We start from the raw sequence: 22,228 nt of genomic DNA, 5'->3' as shown, positions 1-22,228 counted from the left end.
GTTTACGTCCTTACTCCTTACTATTCCTTGAAAAAGAAATTCAAATAAATTTAAAATCGAAAATAAATCTAATTTAAAAATAACCCATGATGATCAAAACTCACAAGCCATATAAATTCCATGTATGACGAATCTCAAGAACATTACGCGAGCCGTACCAAAAGCAAGTTGCATACAAGCAGCTTTGAGCGAAATCCAAAAAAAAAAAAAAGAAAATTTGACCAGCAGAATCAGAGTATACTACATTCAGCATTTCAGAGAGGGACCATAGCTCCAGAAGAGCAGCCTCAGGTGAAATAATACAGGCTCCCACGCAATCAACTTATCCCACTTAGCATAGCTGGATCACTGCACAATAAACAAACGTAATGAGATTTTTAACAAGAAAGCTCCGGAGAAAACTTTTAAGAACCAGAAAACTAAGCATAAGAAAGATCTATAAGATTCAAACAAACAAACAAACTGGAAACAAGGGGCTCCAGAACTGCGACTTTAAAGTTGCAACAGCACAACATGAACAGCCATCGTTTTAAATACATTTAAAATGCTTCATAGGTGAAGCATCCAAAAGTATCAAACTTGTTCCATAGAAACCCAAAAACCTCTACAAAGAAGACATGCTAAGCTGCTAACACTTACTGACTATAATATGAACATCAACTAACCTGTTGCTGTTGCAATGGCATCTGTGCCTGCTGAGGCATTGGGTAACCACCATATCCAGGATAACCACCATAGTACATGTTTGGATCTTGAGGCGCAGACACATATCCATAGGAGTCGTATCCTTGTGGATATCCATAATAAGCAGAATTATTCCACTGGCTCTGATCAGGTTGTGACTGCATACATTCAACCAGTTAGCTCAGGACTAGGACAAATATACATTATACTGAACAGTCAGCACCCAAAAAGAAATGAAAACATACCGGTCTGTTTGAAGGACTACGTCCCCAAGAGAGTCTAACACTACGTCCACCTAATTGTACTCCATTCAATGCTTTCAATGCTTCCTCAGCACTACTTCTGCAGAATTAGTAAGACTATATTAACTTCCAAATCACATATGCAGACCTGCAAGAATCACATGTAACTAAAGATGTACTCCGTATCAAAAATCCATGCAAACCTGTTAGTAAATTGAACAAATCCACATTGCTTGCCCATAGGTATTTTTACATGGACCAATTCCCCATAGGGACTAAACGTTTGTCTCAAAATTTCATCAGAAACATTAGAATCCAGATTGCCGACAAAAATCTGAAAAAATAGATTTAAAATCAAAGTCAAAATATTATCAAGTACAACTTAGATGAAACTCTTAAGGGAAAAGTACCCACAGTAGTGTTACTTGGATCACTGTCATTTTGAGTTCCCTGAGAGTTCTGGTATGAAGCTGCGATTAAGAAAGAGGACAAGGATAAAGCAACAAGGATCTTACAAAACTTATTTCCACCAAAAAAAATAATGACCATCATGTAACTCAGAAAGGCAACACAAGTCAAAAGTGCTACTATTCCTGAATAAAGAAAAAAGATTAAAAAAACAGTATAGTAGACTACAAAGTCGGATCATAAAAGTGCAATGCAGTGATGAAATTAATACTCCATTGTCATTTTATATTTGCAACAACTTTTTTTTTTTAGTCTCTATTAATAAACATACACTCTATTGGTAAGGTTTAATTTTTCCATATTTATTGCCGTCCAATAATTTTCTCTCTACTTTTACAATCTTTAAAAAGAGTGCAAAAGCAAAGGTCACAAAATAGAAGGGGACAGAAAATGAAAAGTTAGTAGGCTTAATAATACTCAGTAAAACCCCCAAAGTAAGTTTTTTCGGGAACAGGCAAAACAGAACATTATAACAAAAAAACAAAAGGAACTCTTGCAAAATACCAGCAGACATATGGAAAGAGCCAAAGACCAAGCTCATCAACTAAAAGAATGACCTAAAAGCCGTATGGATTATTTATTATCACCAGAAGGTAAAATCACACCACCTCAAGTCACAAATATAGTGACCACAGAAAACATTTAGCAAACAAATTCCAAAGAATCCATCACCATTGAACAGAACAAAAATAAGGGCATACACATTATTTATGACCAACTAATACATACTTTGAATATTTATTTAGAGCACTGAAATAAATCCCAAAATTGCTATGAAATAAACGGGTAGTTATGCTCACCAAGGATATGACAATAATCTAAGAACCAAAATAATCCAAACAATGCTACCGATAAGAGGTACATAACTATATTTTTATTTTTATTTTTTGACGGAAAGGTACATAACTATATTAGACCACAGACTCGTGTACATCTTTTTGTGTTTTTATTTAAAAATAAAAAATAGAGAAGCAACGCAGACAGGGCATCTCTTGACAACAGAAGAAGAAAAAGAGTACAAGATCTTACATCAAGGAGTTAACACTTATAAGAATTGCACTAGAGTATGATATTTATAAAGGAGGGCAAAGGAGCATTAAGAAAAAGCTAATGCGAACGAAATGCCAAAAATTGGCATCCTATATTGTAATGAAATTGAACTGAATTGATAGCTTTAAAAAGGATAATATACAAAACTGAAAGGAAGAATGAATGGAAAATTTATGACACATTACTGACCTACACACGGTAGCGTATTAAGCTAAAGCGAAAGAAATGCCAAAAATTGACATCCTAAATTGTAATGAAATTGAACTTAACTGATAGCTGTAAAAAGGATAATATACTAAACTGAATGGAAGAATAACTTTTAGCACTGGAAACTGCTGTAAATGGAAAATTTATGACATTACTGACCTACACAAGGCAACGTATTAAGGGGGTAACCATTTCGGCTGAATTCAGTCCCAGGCCCCTAAATGGTAGAGCCTCTTGACACCCTGCTTTGAGACAATGGGAGTTCTATAAGATTTTCAATTTAGAATTAATAATTCCCAAATCTGAAAGGAAAGCACTGGAACTGAATTTCTGCGCATCTTCAAGAGAAAAACTGAATGTAGGAGACCCAAATAAAACTATAATGACAAACCAACATAGAGCAAAAGCAATCACCATAATTTCAACCTTACCAACTTTATGTTCGGACTAATATAAACAACAAAAGGAGGAATCAATACAAAACTCAACAAGTTCATGCATGCAGAATTAATTAACTCTTGACATTCATATTACAATACACACTGCCCAATGTTAGCAAATACCTGTTCCACCAACATTTTTCTTGTTAGCAGCAGCTCCAATACGCATTGCACGACCTGAACACATCATTCCATTCATCTCTGACATGGCACGTAGTTGTTCACTTTCATCACTGAAACGAACAAATCCATAGCCCTTTGCCCTACCAGTAAGCCTATCCATCACCACCTTAGCACCTTTAACTGAGGGGTAGCGAACTCTAAAAGTCTCTTGTAATGTGTAATCAGTAACATCTGTAGCTAAGTCACCAACAAAAATTGTATAATCAGATGCATCTTCTCCCCGTTTCTCACCAGATCCATAGAAAGCCCAATTCAATCTGTAGTTTTGCTCAACATTTGGCATCAGGGTGTTATTGTATGTCTGCAGAATTCTCTCAGCAGCAGCATGAGTGGTGAACTCAAGAAATCCATAGCACTCTGACTGCATGGTTTGCTTATTACGAATGATTTTGACATTGGAAAGCTGCAAGATTAGGTAATATTAGTGGTGAATATACAAAACACACGTAAGCTTGTGAAAAAAAATAAGCAGTAGCATGGAAGCAGACACTTTGACACATGAAATAAACATATTATGTGATCAGTCATACCAATCAGAAACCAAATCAAAGAACTATTGATGCTAATTTGCCTCCCAAAAAAAAATGATTTTAAAATTTAAAGAACCCTCTCTTACAGACTCCACCAGATATAATCCTTATACTTTGAGTAATTACAAACTATGGCAATCAAAGCCACCTAATTAAAGCTTGGACTTGTTAAATAACATCAGTAAAAAAGAATGTTAACAAGATCCACAAATAAAAGACAACCGCCCTAAAAAAACAGTATCTTCAATATAAAGAAGAAATACAAGTCAAAAATCAAGGTCTCTCTAGACTAGTATATACGGAATTTACAACAATATAATCTCCTCAATCACCGCCACAGAAAAACACCAAGTAAGATCTCTCATTAGTACCTTCCCTCTCCATCAATGACCAGTCAGGCAGTCAATGCTAACAATCTAAAACCTCCAGACAACATCATAAAAACCTAAACGCTTCCCTATTTTATACATATAGTCAAACACAGGACATTGCTAATCCTACACTACAATCAATTATTACATAACGGCTAAAAATTAATCGAATCATCACAACATGAACAGATCATACATTTTCACAACTTCAATCAAACAGAAAACCTTCGACAAGGAAAAAGCAATAACAAATTTACAACCTTATACTAGAATCAATGATTACATAAGCTGCCAAAAATTACACCTAAATCAAACAGATCGTATATTTCCATAACCTTAATTACATAAGAAACATGAACAGATCAAATAATTCCATAACCTTAATCAAACAGAATACCTAAGATAAACAGCAAATTCACAACAAAAATCAGGAATAAAAAATCGATGAAAATCAACAAAAATTCAAATGCGATTCAATATACCTCGCCGGTATGTGCGAAACAATTACGAATATAATTCTCATCCATCCAATACTGCAGATCTCCAATCCAAAGCGTACGAACGTCCTCAGCGGTAGCAGCAGGCTGTTGCTGATACTGCTGCTGCGGTTGTTGCGAAGCCTGCTGTTGCTGTTGCTGTTGCGGAGCCTGCTGCGCCATCCATTGTTGCTGGTATTGCTGTTGCTGCAAAAGCTGAATCTGCTGCTGTTGATGGTAGCTCTGATCCATGGAAGGTTGCGAAGCCGCCATTGATGGTGGTGGAGCTACCATACCTTGTTGTCCTGGTTGCATCATTGTCGATTTGACGTTGAAAGAGGAGAGAGAAAAACCCTAGGAGAGAGAAAATGGGAGGAGGAGGAAGAAAGAGGAGATATTTTGAGTATGAGAAGCGCCAATTATTTTATATTGAAGTTATGGGCCTCTCTTTGTTTTACTTATTTGGGCTAAGATTTTGGGCCGTAATAATGAATGGCTGTCTGAATCTTAACCACTTTTGGTAAGGAAATTGTTTTTCCAAATAAAAAAAATAAAATTGAATCATGGAAAGGGCATTATTGGAGTACAATTATTATTGTTACTTGTTTTGTTTCCCTGTAAAAAAAATAATTTAAAAATTACAAAGTGTTGTACAAGACGGGTTTACGTTAATTTTATTGTAAAACGGTTAATTTAAAGGTAATTTTAACAATTTTTACGGTAAGTATAATCCCTGGATTACTTTTAAATTTTAATGAGTTTGATTATATTTTAAAGTGTCATTCCTAATAAATACATGCTATGAAAGCTAACATAATAAATTTAATACATTATAAGTGTTTTAAAAGGGAAAAATTTATGTTAGAAAAATGGTAACTTTTGTAGTATATAAGGGTAATTAAATCTGTCTTACAATAATTTAATGAAATTCCGCTTTAATTAGGCATCTGTGAAAAAATTATTGTTCATATTACAAAATACTTATTCAGTTCTATTTTAGTTGATTCACGTTCTCTCATTTGATATTTTGTTGGTGTATATGTTTAAATGAAGGACATACAAACTAATTATTATGTCCAAATAAGTGAATCTAAATGAAAATATCAAAAACTGAATGTACTAAAACTTACTTCGCCACTACTTAAATAATAAGCCAAAGTTTGATTTTTGTTATCTATATTAAGAAACAAACATTGGCCTATAGATATCTTTTAGAACAGTATAAGGTTTTGTTTTCTGACTTATATTTGATAAATTTTTCACTTAAATTAACTTTTTTATACCCGAAAAAAAAAAAGTTTTTTACTTAAACTTAAGTAGGTAGTCTTTTATAATTCATACCATCCCCTCAAAACGAAAAGGTAGTCTTTCATACCATCATTAGAGGATACTTAGACTTAATAGTATCGTGTACCTTTCCTTAAAAAAAATAAAGGGTCGTTTGGTTTATTAGGGAAGTATAAATTCCCATAAAATTTCAATTTGTAGGAATTAAATTCCTTCATCAAAATTATGGGAATTCATCAAGTTTGTTTGGTTGAAAATGAAGTAAATTCTCATAGGAATTGTAACTTACCTATTGGGTAAGTGAAATCCCATATTTTGAGGGAAGTCAAAATTCCCCTAAATTGTCATTGCCTCCATTTTTACTTTTTTTTTTTTTTTTTTTTTTGTCAACCAAACAAAAAGTCGAAATAAAATTCATGGGAATTTTGAATGCCCATAAGAAAATAAGTCAACCAAACAGCAACAAAGATTACCTCAAAAAAAATTGACCTACGAATATCTTATTGACCCATGAATATCTTATTGACTTTAATTTAATTTGGTCACTATTAGGGGCTGTTTGGTTGAACTTCTTGATAGTTTTATTTGTTTGGTTGGCTATTTAAGTATGAAATCTCATGGGGATTCTAAGTCCACCTTATTCCCTTGGAATTTCATACCCACCTCCCCTAAGGTTTCATTATCCATACTATTAAGTATGAGTATCCATTCCATGATTAAACCAAATAATTAGATTGGTATGGGATATAGAATCCATACCACCCAGAATCCATACTAATCCATTCCAACTTAGTGAACCAAACAAACCCTTAGTACTGTATTACAGCAGCTGACCTATTTTAACAGCTCTGTTTTGACACTCTCAATATGGTAGATTTTCCCCCCTCCTTTTTCTCAATTCGGAGAGGTAAAAAACACCAATATCTACAGTATGTAGTTCATAGGATTTTTCATCAAGAAAATTGCAAGGCTTTGTTCTTCTTCAACTGAAATCTGGTACTAATCCTCACACTCTTCCGTTTAATTTAATTGCTTATCTTATAGCCATTTCAATCATTGTTGTTCTATTTGATTTGTTTGAGTACTAGTTTATTATAAGTATATTATTTATCACTCTAAAATCTTACTGCTTTACTTAAAAGGGACTAAATTTTGGCATCTGGGTTGTAACATTTATGAAAATTGGCTTTCTGGGTATTCGTTAATTTGTAATTCTTTTGAGAATGAATGTCACTTGTTTAGTTATAAAAAGATGGGATTTTGGAACCTGGAAAGTGTAATTCTGCTATTACATTTCTGGGGTTTTCATTGTTCTTTGAATTTGTATTGATATTGTTGATTTTGATTTGGATGATGAGCTGCATTATTCTGAGGACATTATTGTTTTGTTGAATTTTTGAATTTTCAGTGATCTTTTAGTAGGGGTTTGAAGTTGATATGGATGTGCATTTGAAGAACTTGGTTGGTAGATTCCATGAGCAATTTGGATCTGGGCCAGGACTTGGTCCTGCATCTAGTACTTGCTTGATGAAAGTGGAGGGTGTGACTGTTTCTTTCATCAAGTCACTCTATAGAGCTGGTGCAGCTCTATATAGGACTGATCCATGGAGGCGATTACGGCCCGGGCATTTCTTTGGTGTTAGGGTTGGCAAAAACTCTGAGTGGCCTGGCAGAGTGCAGCCATTTCCCTGTGTCCAATTTATTGGGGGGGATGGTGGGGATCTAGCGTTTTATCTATATCAATCTGAGAATGATGCTCAGGAGGCAACGAAGCTAAGAGAAATTGTACCTGCCCCGAATACTGAGATTATGAGGGTGACCTTTGAGAAAGAGTCCTTGATGTTTCCTTGTCACAAGAAAATGATCAAGTCTTTGGCTCTTGAAGGAACCAAGTACTTTCCTGTTTTCGATGTTGTGTGTTGCAATTCTGATGGTGAGCTTAGATATAGGAATCCAATGTTTGAGGAGCTTAGATTTGTGTATGCTTCCATGAGAGGTATGACTTTGGTTCACCCTTTGCTACAAGAAGATGTGCAAGCCACAACCAAATGGTCTCAATTTATGCGTTTTGAGCCATTTATTGAGACAGTGGATGTTCAATGGCCTGCAGGGATGGCCAAGGGCAATGATATTGTAGCAGTGACAGTTTCACATCCACCTGGTCAGGCTTATGAGGAAAAATCCTTTTCTTCAGCCAACTCAACCACCACCGAGTATACAGAACCAACCAGTGAAGACCATTTTCTGACATAAAAAGCATACTAGAAGATACTTTGGCGATGTGCAATGTGTGAGAGAATTTCGCACTGATTAGTCTTTTTCTTGCAGTAGGTCTTTGTGCGATAGTTTATTGTTTCCCTAATTACCAGAAGCTGCACATTGGAAGGAGTCTCATAAGGGCATGTGTGGCCTGTACAAAGCCATAAAATAAAGACAAGAGGAGCTTCCAATGAGAATACTTTTATCCCTACTTGCTTTTTCCTCGTGTCATTGTTGCATTGAACTGTAAATTAGAGAGCAATATAAGTTGGGGTGGAGCTCTTGAGTTGATCAAATGATTCAAATCCATGGGCGTAACTGCATTTTTTATCAACCAGTCTGAATTTTTTTGTACAATTGTTAAGCATGTTCTTCGTTCAGCTGCCCCGCTTATCACTCATCCTGTCATTCCTATTCCTTTCCGTTCTCCAGAAGACTTTTAGCAAATGTGCCATCTTACAGTAATTGCTTTGTCTGCTTGCGTTGACTACAATGACTTAATATTGTGCGTAATCGGATTGTCATTTTTAATATGATGGAAAATCCATGATAAAGATATAAGCTTTAAGGTACCTCTCAATAAACTTGTAGTTCACAGTATGATTAGTGGAACATGATTGAATTTGAATACATTGTTATTGTATCGTATGCATGACTACTGTACTACTCCATTTGGTGGAATGAAACATTAGATATTCTAGTTATTTTCATGTAGAAAAAACAATTTTCTTTATAGGGCTTCATCGAGTTGATAAATCTTCATGGAGACCATTTTCTTTTTCTGATAAGTTTTAGTTAGTCATTTAACTTGCTGCTTATATTCTTATAGAGTTTCCTATTTTGGTGATCTGATGGATGATAGTTTTAGTTGATTGAGTTCTGGTTGTCAAACCTGTGACAATAATCCAAACCTATTGAAGAATTGCTATGAAATAATGTCTCTAGAATACATTTTTATACTAGTAGTTTTATATATTCATATCAAATGGCATGCGTGCCGTTGACCAGTTTTTTGAAGTCAGGAAGTAAGGAACTGCTGATACTGAACATTAGTATTTGGATGCCTAAGTTATATGTATAGTCGGTATAGACTTTGAAATATAAGCCAGGGAGGTAGCCAATGTTTGTTCCTCTATGGTCTGATATTATAATAAATATACACTTGCACAAAAAAGTATGCTCCGGATCCATACACTTTGATACCACATCTTGCTGTGCTTGGAGCTTCATTAGACAGAGAGGTGTCTGAATGCAATAAAAATAATTTCTCAACAGCACTCATTGTATTATCTACTTCTTAGATAAAATGCTCTGAGATATGACTTGCTTAGACCTCAGGTCTTCTGGTGATTGATTTCTTATGCTAGTAATCAGTTCACTGTGCTTATTAAAATCTGTTTGCACGACTATTTCACTCATACACATCAGTTTCATGGGAATATGTACAAGTATCAGACACACCACGGTTTATAAACTTTGACCTCGCAACCTGTCCTAGAAATTGGGTATGGAACTATGGAAGCATAGAGGGATGAGGAATAGATCAAAAATATTTCTTCACATGTTCAGTCACATTACTAGAAGATACTAGATACAGTAACACACATTTTATATAGATTCGTCTGCTAATCCTGATTAAAATCATATCTCAAGCCCATTTCCGAGCATATATTACACAACTCTCTCTTTGCTTTCCTTCTATCTTGATTTTTTCTACAAAAAACTTGATCTTTATTGAACTTTCAGGGTGATCGATGTCTCAAGTTAGTATGAGTGTCAAGTCAGAGACTTAAGATAAATAGAAGAGTCAAAGTAACATAGTCGTGACTACACTAAATTACAGTAACATATTTTCCTAAATCCTTTTCCAACTTAGCCGCACAAAAACAACCACACATGACCTATCGAAACCGGCCCTTTCCATGGATCCATTATGTACTGCTTTAACTATATGTGTTTCTCTGCAATATACGTTACTGAAGCTTTTGATTTCTGAAGCTTGCTGCTTGAATTTCTGAAATTTAGTGTTTTAATTTCTGAAGCTTGCTGCCTGAATTTCCTTGTAGTACTTTATGTTACATTGTTACATAAAATGCTTTTACTGCATAATTGACAGCAGCAGGCCTTACCCAAAAGCGAATGGACACATGAAACCAAGGGATACTGAACTTTACTTAAATTTACTATTTCAGTGTTTCCAGATAACTAGCACATGGTACCTCTTTTTCAAATGTGTAGATATTGAAAATCGGGATAAAAAATCTAGGGGCAAAACTGGCATTTTGTATAAGCCACCAATCTTTCTGGTCCTCACCTCCCAAAAATATCTTTCCTTATACGTAGTTGGGCATTGAATTTTTTTTTATATTTTTTATATTATAAAACATTACTCCTTGTGGACTTCTGGTTGTGGACTCATATAGCGGTGTTGTGTTACTCATATATGTATCTACAAGCGTATTTGAAATATCCGAAATAGTTATCCTAAAAGAAGACAACTTGTATAAAAGAGTATTTTAAGTGAAATTATGAAGAATACTTAATCACTCCATATGGAGATTGAAACACCGAAACAATTAATTTCGGACAGAAAAAGTAAAAATTAAACAACTCGATTACCAAATCTACAACTTGTAAGCTTTGATGTTGATACCACATCCACCTCCCAACTTGGCCTATAAAAAAGGACACCCTCCCAAATCCTTGTGCCCCTCCTTAACAGAACCCTACTGTTAGTCTCTGCATTCGCATACCATTAACCTCAAAAAACCAAAACAAATCAAATCAATAAGAATGGAGATTTCCCCATTTCATCCTTATTCTTGGGACATTCTTTACAATCCATACATGTTCTTACCATACTTCCATAAGCCTGAAAACTATGTACACTGGAGAGAAACTCCTGATTCTCATGTCTACTCTGCTGACCTTCCAGGTACCTAAACTATACATTCTTTTTCCCTCTGCATTATTTAGTGAAATACTTCGTGTACTACGTAAGATTGTGTACATCTGAATCTCGCCAAACTTGGCCATTAGTCATCAATCCCTTAGTCCTTTTTTGTTTTAGCTTGTGAAGTTCATCTGCATACTATCTTAAATGTGCCCCATCTTAGGAAATTTATAATAAATCAATCTCCAAGATTATGGGAAATTATTCATTGTACACTTCACCTTAAGCTGAAATCAGAATTAGTATGGCTAACCAGAAATAATAGTTCCCACTTCATAGTTAGTTAAAATAGTATAGCTATTTTGAATTCAATAAATGATATAATCATACAACATATAACTTCTAAAATCCAAAAACTAACAGTGATCCCAAATGAGCCCTTTAGTTCTGGTTGTTATGTTATGTGGTTATATGATTCTCTCTTGGTGATTTGGTTATGACAGGGGTGAGGAAAGAAGACATTAAGGTGGAACTAGAGGACTTAAAGTACCTAATAATACGAACCGAGGCCAGTGATGACACCGTTGATCCTCCGAGGAGGTTCATGAAAAAGTTCCGGCTTCCGGGAAGAGTTGATCTTGATGGAATATCAGCTGGGTATGAGGATGGTGTTCTTACAGTAACTGTGCCTAGGAGAGGTTTTTTCATTGATCCTGCTGTTTTAGTTAATAGACTAGAAATTACTGCAAGGGCTGCTTAAATTATTTATTATGTAGCATTTCGCATTTGATATTTGGTTTCTCTACAAATGAATGTGTTAGTTTAATTGTTTCGATATGTTGAATTTAAGCAATTGTTCTACAAAATTCCATGGCTTTTTGATACCGTTCTATACTTGGGAGATGTTAAAAACTACCCTGGGTTCTTCAGCCGAAATATAATAGGTCATTTCTTAATAAAATAAAATCCCGAGTATTTACTTGGATCTCACAAGTCACAACAACAATAATACTAATAGTAATAATACTCTGTGTTACAGTTTCTTTTTTTGGATAAATTTATCATAAGACAAGGCTGAAATGCTTTATTAATTTAAATTGGGCCCTCTGAAAATGAAAGAGGAAGACAAAATCTATCCAACTTTCAACAACTTCTGATATTGGGAATCTGTTAATGGATCAAGTGGTCCATACTTCAGTTGATTAGAGTTCCCACTAGGAATCTAATTTATTTAATTATTTTGAACCTTTCTTGTTTTTTTTTTTTTTTTTTTTTTTTTTTTTTTTTTTTTTTTTTTTTTTTTTTTTTGCCAAATGCAAACTAGGAGTATCATTTTCACCAAGTTTTGTTTTTGTCAGCAAATATGTATTGGGTCTCTCATTTTAGAATCAGACTTTTCTCTTGGGGGTAAATTTCGCTTATAAACTCTATTGTACACTTGTGTATCTAAAGGACGTCGAGACAGTGATGTTACTGCGTTACATACCGGTTTAGCATCCGTATGCTCAAGTGTAACAATAGCTAACAGGCTACTTATAAAACAGACAGTGAAGACGTGCAAGAGAGTGTGTTGTGGAATTGTTTGCTATTGATTATTATAGAGTGCAGAATCTTGTTCAACAGATTCGTTGTTGGCGGCCAACGTGAGCTAACTTGTACTTGTACACCACTAATCATTTGTGATCATCCAAAAAAAGCTCCACTTGCGCGGTTGAACTTTAAATGACTACGCTAAACAACTGTAAATCGCCCAAAATGCCAATCAAGTTGCAGCTTAAGAAACTCCCACTGCTTCTAAATAAAGAATAAACAAAGTTAGAGCTGGCTATTGTTTCTTTCTCTGTATTGTTCCCTCTCCTTGCTGCATTAGCTAACTAATGTAATATCAATAAGAAGCTGCTTATGTTAAATGTGTATGATTTTCACATCAAAAAATAAGTATCTGCGAAACAACTGAATCCGAATTGGGGTAATGCGTTCCTAAATCTTTAGTTACTTCAGAATTAACACTAAGATAAGGAAATATGGCTGACAAGAGTGTCAATAATAAATCAAGTTACGAATTCGGTTAACAAAGGTAAGGAAATATATACATAGTATATCAGCATATGAATGCAGATTTCCTGAAATATGAACACTAAAACTTTTTGTTAATTGTACTCTTTCAACAAATTTCTAATATATGCACAAATAGTGCAGTGGTATAGAACCTCCAAGAAAACTAAAAAAAAAAAATTAGAGTTGTCCTACAACAAATTCTACAGTTGCACTTGGTTTCTTAAACAACTAGTTTAATGCTTTTAAGGCCTTGAACTGTTCAGCCCACATGTAATCAAATTCAGCAGTTCAACTGCCTCTCTTAATCTTCGCTCTGTGGTGTCTCGTGCAGCCGCAGCTCGAGGCTTCCTGCATATGCATTACTATATTCTTAGTATTAACTCGAAAACAAATCAAGACAGTTGAGAACTTGGTTGGCTTGTTATCTTTAAAAATGATTATAAGGAACAAACAAAATTAACCTCTTCTCATGGTTGGCTTTTCTGGTAAGATCGTCCACAAGGGCTTGGAGTCGCTTCAACATGGAAGACAAACCGCGTGTTGCTTCAACACTTGTTGGGCGTGTACACAAGTTCTTCAATAGCTCACAAGCAATGAAATAGCCTTCTTCCTTGTTCCTGAATCAGATTCAGATTTGCCAACTTAGTAGACAGCTTAAGAACCCCCCAAAAACATCCAGGAAGAAAAGGAATTCTAAGCTGTAAATGACATGATATACCAACCTTAGAAACTCTCGAAGGATGGTTTCAATGGATCCTCGATGGGCAACAAGCACATCAGCTAAATGTGCATATCTTGAAAGGTTTCGGAGAGTAGATAAGCAGTGTTTCATAACTTCCTGATCTGGTATGCTTCGGGTGACTGCAGTTATTTGATACAGCAAAATTTCGATTGCTCCTTCTTCTACAAGCCGCTCACAACATTTCTGAGAATGTGTAGTTGCCATGTCTGTGAGCATATGTAGGAAACACATTATATTTTGTTACTGAATAACATAACTAAAGCTAATTCAATTGAGGGGGAGGGAGAAGGGGTGGTCACAGTGTAAGAAACTCACTCAGAGTTGCACAATTATGAAGTATGCCGCTAACATTTTTCATGCTTTTTAGCTCCTTTAGTGCTGCTATTAGTCTATTCATAATACGCATTCTATCTTCTACAGTGGCAGCAGACTTCTGTATTCTCAAGCGCAGATCAATAAGTTGCTCTTTTGCATGTTTCCTTGCAAGGTAGCCCTTCCAGTGTGCCTACACAATACAAACTACTCATCAAGAAAATTGGTATAGCAAAGCTAATTTTCATTCCAAAAGAATATAGTTAGCAGGGGATGCTTCTTTGTATGCATTGGTTACACATTACACCATCCTCAGTTAGCCACAAACAACACAACAACACAAGGTCAAACATAAGATCATATTCCAGCTAGTGTTTAAACTCCAAACTGAGAGTTACAGGAAACTAAATTGGAAGTTAATAGTCCAAACATCAAAATATTCCATTAAGAAAAAAATTCCAGTGAACATTTTAGTAAAGGATTCAATCTTACTTGAATAGTAATGGCATGACGTCTCTCTTTAATTGCTTTTTGCCGACTGAGAAATCCACGAATATAATACTGAATAACGACTGCTGCTTCTTTTCTCAATTTGTATTCTAAAACGCTTTTCCACCACCTTTGCAGCTTCACAATTGCATCTAAAACTATACTTAATTCAGTGCTGTATGACCTGTAGCTTGAAGTAAGAGTAGTGTGACCAGAAGCAGCTACACGAAGGGAGGAAGAACCTGCATAACCCAATTTTCATACAAATGCTCAACATCAAAGTTATCTCAGATTGTCAGTGGAAACTTGTAAAGATTAAGTAAAGGACACGGAGCTTATTAAAAGAGTGAATGCTTCAGAAACCTAAGAGTCTATTTCGTGAAATCTTTCCCCTGATAAGGCGTTGGATTTCAGTTGCAGCATCCCTATTGCGATGAAATGCATACCGGCACATCTTAACCCTAAAGGCATTTTGTATTCTTAATGCTGCTTCTTTTTTACGAAGAAAGCTTGTCCTAGCCAACCAACAACGGCAATAACTCTGCAATTACAAATACAAAAAATGGTTACTATTGACAACAGGTATTAACATTGCCCAACAGTCATGCAAGGTGATGAGAAGAAGCTTCATAATCACACCAAACAGATAGCACAAGCATGAAAAAGGTTGCATCAATTGTTAGCAACATCTGCTTGAAAAATAGTAAATGGAGAATTATCAATGGAAGGAAGGGCCTGCAAAACTTTCTTTTAAATACTTGTCTACTCAAACTTACTTGCACCAGAAGAATGCAGTTCCTATGTCTACAAGCGTCTCTACGAGCAATAAACCCCCGAACATGAGATTGAACTATGATAGCGGATTTGGTTGCTATACTATATTCATGAAAAGCCTTCAAATATCTCATGGAGCGAAGAACACTTTGAATCTGAAGAGCCGCTTGCTTTTGCCTCAGGAATCTTCTTCTGAGTATCCAGCCACGCACATGCCTCTGAATGATAGTAGCAGCTGAAAACCGAGTCTGCCAGTACTCACTGGCAAGGAATTGCTTCCAAGCATGCTGAATTTTCAGCGCTGATTGCTTCATCTTCAAATATTTCTTGCGTTCAACCACTCTCCTGACATGGCTCTGTATAATTAAAGCAGCATTCACTGCAAAAGGTCAACAGAAACAAACTTTAAGACATATGATAAGGAGGCTTACATCGCAGAACTTCAGTAACTAAACCAGGTTTTTCCATGTAGAGTTCACAATACTTTAAAGCCCAAAAGAAGCAAAAAAAAACAAAAAAAAAAACAATACATTGGCTGAAAGAGTAAAAGTATTAGCAGAAGATAAGATAACAAGTTAGAAAATGGAAAGCACATGATTGTTAATAATCACCTTTCCAAATTTCAAAGATGCAATTTTCAGCAGAGGGGAGCAGGATAGCAAGAGCATCTGATTGATTAACGCCATCACTATTTCGTTTGGCCATTTCTTGCCACCAGGCCTGGACTGCTTTAAACTTCATTCCATCATCTAAATTTAATTCAAACAGTTAGGTGAAAAGAATGAAATCAGAGAAGATTGATCATCTTTTCAATTGCTGCATAGAATCCCAGAATCTTAGAAAAGCAAAAGTGACACTGTCAAAGGTTCCAAAATCTACAACTTCATGCATAGTATATAGTGTGCTAACAGCAGCTTACAAACTACATAAAAAGTCATTAATCAAATGAAACAACCTCCAGCAGACCGTTCCCTTTCTTTATGCCATGTAGTTTCGGAACTCATGGACCACCTTTTCCTCTCTGGATTTTGGCACTGGCATCCCATGAGCTTGTGGAAGTTTAGTTTATCCTGTTGAGAGTCGTTTTCAACATAAGTCTCATATCATGACTTAGAAGACAGAATTTTTGAAGCACTGACATTACCTTACTTTTCTTGACAAGCAATTGGGAGGACAAGAAGACCAATAATATGATCACACTCCTGTCATTACAGGCGCCATTGTACTCAAGTATGTCACATATTTGCAAGACCTGGAATGAGAATATGGAGAATCTATTCAAAGCTGAAGTGATAAGAACAGTCAATAATATAATCGAATAAACAAAAATTAAGTGAAATAATGGAATGTATATGCGGGTAGAAATGTTATGCAATGTGTGATACCACCTAACTGTGTTACACTTAAGAAATAAGGTTAGTTGCATTAGGCAACTGTAAGGTGTTAAATTTTGGAGTAGATTGCAGGAGCTGTGTTATGTTCTAATTCTAAAAAAATTGTTTTTCTTTCATGGTCTTGAGTCACTGCCTTCATGGAGTGATGACAGATATAACTGAAACCTTTGTGGAAGGTAATAAAAAGAATAGCTACAAGCCACTCCATACAAAATGAAATGTCTTCTTTCAAATCATATATGACCACATTTTGACTGAAGTAAAGCATTCACCTCAGGAAAATTTCCCAACAATGTTGTCAACTTCTGAGATAAGACAAAGTTGTGTACTGCATCTGAAGTATCTCGCATAGACACAATTGATCCTTCATTTGTATCATTGAGGTCCTGTAAGAAAGTATAGTGTGAGATTAATGACCAAAAGAAAGCAGAAAAAGTGAAATATCATATAACCAACCATAGAAAAAGAAAAGCATACCTTAATTGAACAAGAACAATGAAGTTCCTTCCGGAAATAGAAGTCCAGCAGGCACCACATAGCTTTCCCATCAACCAATGAAGACAGACTTTCCATCTTGACATCATAGTTTCCACAGATTGCCTGCGACAACATAAGTACATATTCCAGCTTGGTTATCAAAAAAACACATCACAACAAACCTCTCAAAAAAAAAAAAAAAAAAGAAGCATAATCTAAATAAGGGTATCAGTTCCTGAAGAGATGACGCACAAAGTACACAACCATGACTTGAGGGCAAGAAATGGTGATAGAAGTCATAGAACAATAGAGACAAAATCACCAACCTTCTGTGCCAACATTCAATACTTCTTAGCATCTTAATATCTACAATATTTAACTTGATATCAGAGCATAAATTCCAAAACAAATATCATCCTAATTTCCTAATACTCACTTAGAACTTTACTAAAAAAATCCATCTGTTTTGACATGACAGATGTTGTAGCAAATATGACAAAGGTAAACATCACATAGAATTGACTCAAGTCACTGGTTGATCTCCAATTTAGAAACTAACTATGCCTTTGGATACACAAAGGTTAAGTAGCCCTACCTTCATCCAGTGTAGGAGCATATCTAAATGATTACTCGTATCTACATCCATGAGTTCCTGTAAAATGGATGGCAAAGGTAGTCACAAACATGGCTATTGTTCAGGAAACTGAATATTAAGTAATAAAATTAGGATACATACAGTATGAGCTTGACTGATTTTAGGAATTTCCTCTGACAAAATCTTCTTAGTTACAAGTCGAGGTAGCTGCAGGGAAGACAAAAGGCAGGGCAAATGCTGAATGCTACCTTGTCAAGAAAGCAAATGACTACATATTATCATGTTTAAGTTTATAATTTTACTTTTAGAATTATATAATTGAACATGCAAAAAATCATGTCAACTTATAAACCATTTCTCCTCAAGGCATGTGACCCACAGATAACACAGACCTGCAGATGAACAAATACATTCCACAACAAGGAAAGCACAAGTTCCTTGTCTCCATTAGCAACATCCTCTCCGACTATCATTGTACCATCATCATCAAGCAGGGGAACACCTGCCTGCTTGAGATATTGCAGCGCAGTGCGACAATTTGCCAATTTCTTCTTATTAGTATCTGATGGAAGCACCACTTTCTGCTCAATATACAGCATGTCAAGAATAGAATAGAAAGTTAACATAATACCCAGAAAGCCTACAATGTAAGTTGCTATGTTTTAAGAAAGTCTAACCAGTAGAATAGAGGAGTCATGTTGTAAGAGCTGAATAGCTCGACATAGCCTCACACCATCCTGAATATCTTGAAATAGATCTGTAATTCTGAAGTCATACTCAATGAGAGGATTCTGCACATAGACATTTATCTTTCATCTTAAACATTTACTTGATATACTGCATTGATGTTGTTTAAAAAGATAATAAAGCACACTGCTTATAGATACTATAGAATCCTAAGTGCAAAATAAACCATTAACTTAAGAATTATACTCCCTCTATCTGAGACCTAAGTTAACATATCAGCTTTATGTTTATCTCACCACTTTTTCTCTCAAGTTGGGACTCACACCCGCATGCTTCTTTCTCTATACAATTTCTTCTTCCGTGATCTCCATTCTTTCAAGCAGTGTTAACTTAGTTCTAAGGGTTGATACAAGGTACTTTTACAGCCATAATGATAGTAATTACTAATAGGATACTGGGATCATAACAGTAGAAAAAGCTGCTTAGTACTTACCTGTTGGTATGATACTTTGTACCCCAAAATCACTAGATGTGCAAGTAGATTACCCTCTCCATGCATGACTTCAGATGATAAGAAATCTGATTATTGCCATCAAACAGGAAAAGTCAGCTTAGGAATGATGTCAGGCTCACTAACTCAAGTAAGAAAACAGCCATAACTAATACTCTTACCGTTTATCAATTGTCGACTTGATTTGATGTTAGATTTCACATTGAACAACAAGGGAGAACCACCATCTAGCCCATCAATACCATATTTGATAGGCAAGCTACTCTGGCATTTACCTCTATCAAGTATAAGAACAAGCAACAAAAATCTCTTTAATATGACATTGCCTAGAGTTTCGAAGTACCCTGGCCTGTATATGCCATCAACCAACTTATTATATGCATAAGTTTTTGCCAGACCCGCATGTGAGAACAACTGTTTCTCAATCACCATCTTCAGGAATGCAATATCGTCTTCCCTACTAGAATCTTCCTTAGGCAACAAAGAGTCACCACCAAAGATAATGTACAGTCCAATCTGAAGCCAAACTGGATTGTAGCTCATAAGAACTTTGATAGCCTTCTCTCTTATTCCAACATCAGTGACTATGGGACAATGTGCCTTCATTTTAAGCCTGCCTTCATCAATATTCTGAGAAACAAGGCAGCATATGAAAGTGAGAATAATTTCCTAGACAACTGGAAAAGTTAACAATTTGATTGGATCATTAGACAAGAAACAAAGTAACAACTTTTACTCCCATACTGAAAATTAAGAAGTATCCTCAGTAATCGTTACTGCAACGATTTTTTACCTGATCAGAAGTTCAGAACTATTCACTAAATAGCATACAACATCAATCCAACTAAACAGACAATTAGTTTCTCAACCGTGTTTCAGAAATCAGAATGCAGGAGTTATTGTTCACATTTCCATTTATTCTATATATTTTCATTCAAGAGCATGATTTCGACAAAATTTTATACAATTTGCAGGCTTTCTGTATTTCTATGACAAAAGGCTTCCGTTAATTCCATATTCCTTGCATTATGTAGAATTATTCATGTCATACCATACTAACATTAAGTTCCGTTGGTACTTCCATTTATAACAAAGGAACAACAATTCGTCAGTTCATGTAGATTAATGTTTACTACAATCCATAATATAAAATTGTCCAAAAACTTTAATACTGGTAAATTGGTCTAATTCATTCTAGGAATACTATAATATAAAATTCCATTTGTATTCTTACATTTCAATTCTACATTACCAAAACTACCTTATCATATTAAGCTACATCTTTCTCAGTTGGAGCATATGCTAATGCTAGGCAATTACAAATCTATAATGCAAGCTAGACAATTAACCTTCAATCAACATGTAAAGATCTATAAATTCAAGCATCCTAATATCTAGAAATACTCACATATGTGCAAAATGATACGATATACATGTTACACTCGTGGCTAGTATTACAAAACTAAGTCGTGTGTTTTATTCCCAAACTCAATCCATACACTAAAACATACCGTGGTAATATGACTAATATCGAACAAACAAAAGAAGTAATCGAGAAACATCGATAAGAAAACACCATGATGATAATAAAAAAAAAATGTGACACATAAACATTAATAAGACATTAGGACTTAAGAAGCACACCTTAGCAACTTGAGACATTGCAGTGAAAACCTCCATACACCCCTCCAAACTCAAATACTCCCTCATCCTCACCTCCAAATCGTCAAAACTACAAACCTCTCGTAACGACTTCCACAAAAACCCGAACCTCTTCTTCGAACTCAAAACCTCCCGGCGATCCTCCTCCATGAAACCACCCCCTTCCTCCCTCTGCCTCTTCGGCAACCTCCAACCACCGCCAACACCACCACCAAACACATTCTCTCTCTTCCCTCCTCTCCTTCCACCATCACCGGCGGCGTCGCCTCCTCCTCCGTCGCCGGCGCCGCCTTCGTCGCAACCGCAAGACCTAGGGTTTTCAAACAAAAAATTGAGCCAAGCAGTGAGCGACTTGCCTAAAGACTTCATCGATCTCTCCTTCTTAACTTCCTCCTTCCGCGACGACTGCGCCACCTCAAGCTCGAACTGCCGGAGTTTACTCGCAGCCGGTGAAGACGGGCGGCGACGACGGCGGGCGGTGGAGGAGGAGAGAGAAGATGAAGGGGTTTGCATTTGTTTGGAAGCAGTGTAGAATCTGGGAGTAGAAGATTGGAAGATTCTAGAAGAAGAGGTTTTGGGTTTTGGGGTTTTGAAATTGGAAATGTCTTTGAAGAGTGAGGAAGAAGAAGAAGGAAATGAAGGAATGTTAGGGGATGGAGATGGCGGCTGCCGATTTTCAGACGCCATTGTTGAAGATGATGAAGAAAATGGCGTCGGAAGTTTTACTGGGCGCTTTTTTATGGATGATAATCGGATTTGGGAGGAGTTTGTCTGAATGATTGTATGGATTTGAACTTTGAAGTGTAACGTGTTTATTTTTTCAAATTTGAATTTTGGAGAGAGAGAATAAGCGGTAAAATCAAGTGTTGAGGATTACAGAGTACTGGTTTAGGGAATGAGAAGGATAGTAGTATAGTACGACTTTACGAGTACGTGCTTAAACATGAGTTTATGGAATTATGGTAGGTTATTTTAATTACCATGACCTCGTTTTAGCGGTCAACATGGAACGGGTATCTGTATCATTAGTATTAACGGTTTGGATAACCGATAACTAATATCAATAAAAGTGATATCCATAAATTGAACCGATAAGTTCGGGTACCCGAATTTCGGATACCCGGATTTTCAGATCGGTTATCGGATACCTAATAAGATATCCAATAATGATAATTATATTTAATAATGTAGTTATTTTATGATATTATTTAACACTAATTAACAACAATACCACATGATCTTGACCAAATTATTAATAATATTACTAATCATTGATATTATAAAGTGATTATGAAGTAAAGTAAGAGTTTAGATTTTAGAAAAATAGATTTAAGTGGGGAAAAAAAACAAAAAATTGCTAATCGAATCGGATCGGGTAACCGTTAACTTTAAAATGGTACCCAATAATCATACCCGATAACAAATTATCGGGACGGC

General features: G+C 35.6%; 4 protein-coding genes across 4 annotated transcripts; 2 read left to right on the top strand and 2 right to left on the bottom strand.

Annotated features, from left to right (window-relative positions):
- Positions 1–63: 63 nt before the first annotated feature.
- LOC110687354 (polyadenylate-binding protein RBP45-like) lies at positions 64–5,055 on the bottom strand. The gene is made up of 7 exons (XM_021863996.1): positions 4,658–5,055; positions 3,215–3,677; positions 1,341–1,396; positions 1,130–1,260; positions 930–1,026; positions 666–842; positions 64–348 (listed from the first exon to the last, which is right to left on the bottom strand). The coding sequence occupies exons 1-7, from the start codon at positions 4,967–4,969 to the stop codon at positions 346–348; spliced, it is 1,239 nt and encodes a 412-aa protein (XP_021719688.1). The 5' UTR covers positions 4,970–5,055; the 3' UTR covers positions 64–345.
- Positions 5,056–6,317: 1,262 nt separating this feature from the next.
- On the top strand, positions 6,318–8,901 carry LOC110687353. Its single transcript, XM_021863995.1, has 2 exons — positions 6,318–6,934; positions 7,347–8,901. The coding sequence occupies exon 2, from the start codon at positions 7,376–7,378 to the stop codon at positions 8,189–8,191; it is 816 nt and encodes a 271-aa protein (XP_021719687.1). The 5' UTR covers positions 6,318–6,934; positions 7,347–7,375; the 3' UTR covers positions 8,192–8,901.
- A 1,900-nt stretch (positions 8,902–10,801) lies between these two features.
- On the top strand, positions 10,802–12,051 carry LOC110687352 (15.4 kDa class V heat shock protein-like). Its single transcript, XM_021863994.1, has 2 exons — positions 10,802–11,132; positions 11,594–12,051. Exons 1-2 carry the CDS (start codon positions 10,991–10,993, stop codon positions 11,848–11,850), a joined length of 399 nt encoding a protein of 132 aa, XP_021719686.1. The 5' UTR covers positions 10,802–10,990; the 3' UTR covers positions 11,851–12,051.
- A 1,064-nt stretch (positions 12,052–13,115) lies between these two features.
- LOC110687351 (abnormal spindle-like microcephaly-associated protein homolog) lies at positions 13,116–21,753 on the bottom strand. Its single transcript, XM_021863993.1, has 19 exons — positions 20,774–21,753; positions 19,291–19,759; positions 19,112–19,197; positions 18,609–18,722; positions 18,324–18,512; positions 18,073–18,138; positions 17,932–17,988; positions 17,337–17,459; positions 17,132–17,245; positions 16,610–16,717; positions 16,421–16,535; positions 16,077–16,214; positions 15,468–15,844; positions 15,055–15,232; positions 14,695–14,933; positions 14,206–14,395; positions 13,871–14,096; positions 13,610–13,765; positions 13,116–13,496 (listed from the first exon to the last, which is right to left on the bottom strand). The coding sequence occupies exons 1-19, from the start codon at positions 21,476–21,478 to the stop codon at positions 13,391–13,393; spliced, it is 3,756 nt and encodes a 1,251-aa protein (XP_021719685.1). The 5' UTR covers positions 21,479–21,753; the 3' UTR covers positions 13,116–13,390.
- Between the last annotated feature and the right edge of the window lie 475 nt (positions 21,754–22,228).

The sequence above is a fragment of the Chenopodium quinoa genome, unplaced genomic scaffold, assembly GCF_001683475.1.
Source record: "Chenopodium quinoa cultivar QQ74 unplaced genomic scaffold, ASM168347v1, whole genome shotgun sequence".
NCBI classification, from domain to species: domain Eukaryota; kingdom Viridiplantae; phylum Streptophyta; class Magnoliopsida; order Caryophyllales; family Amaranthaceae; genus Chenopodium; species Chenopodium quinoa.
The sequence above is the reverse complement of the archived record's forward strand: the minus strand, read 5'-3'. Positions and strand labels throughout refer to the sequence as shown.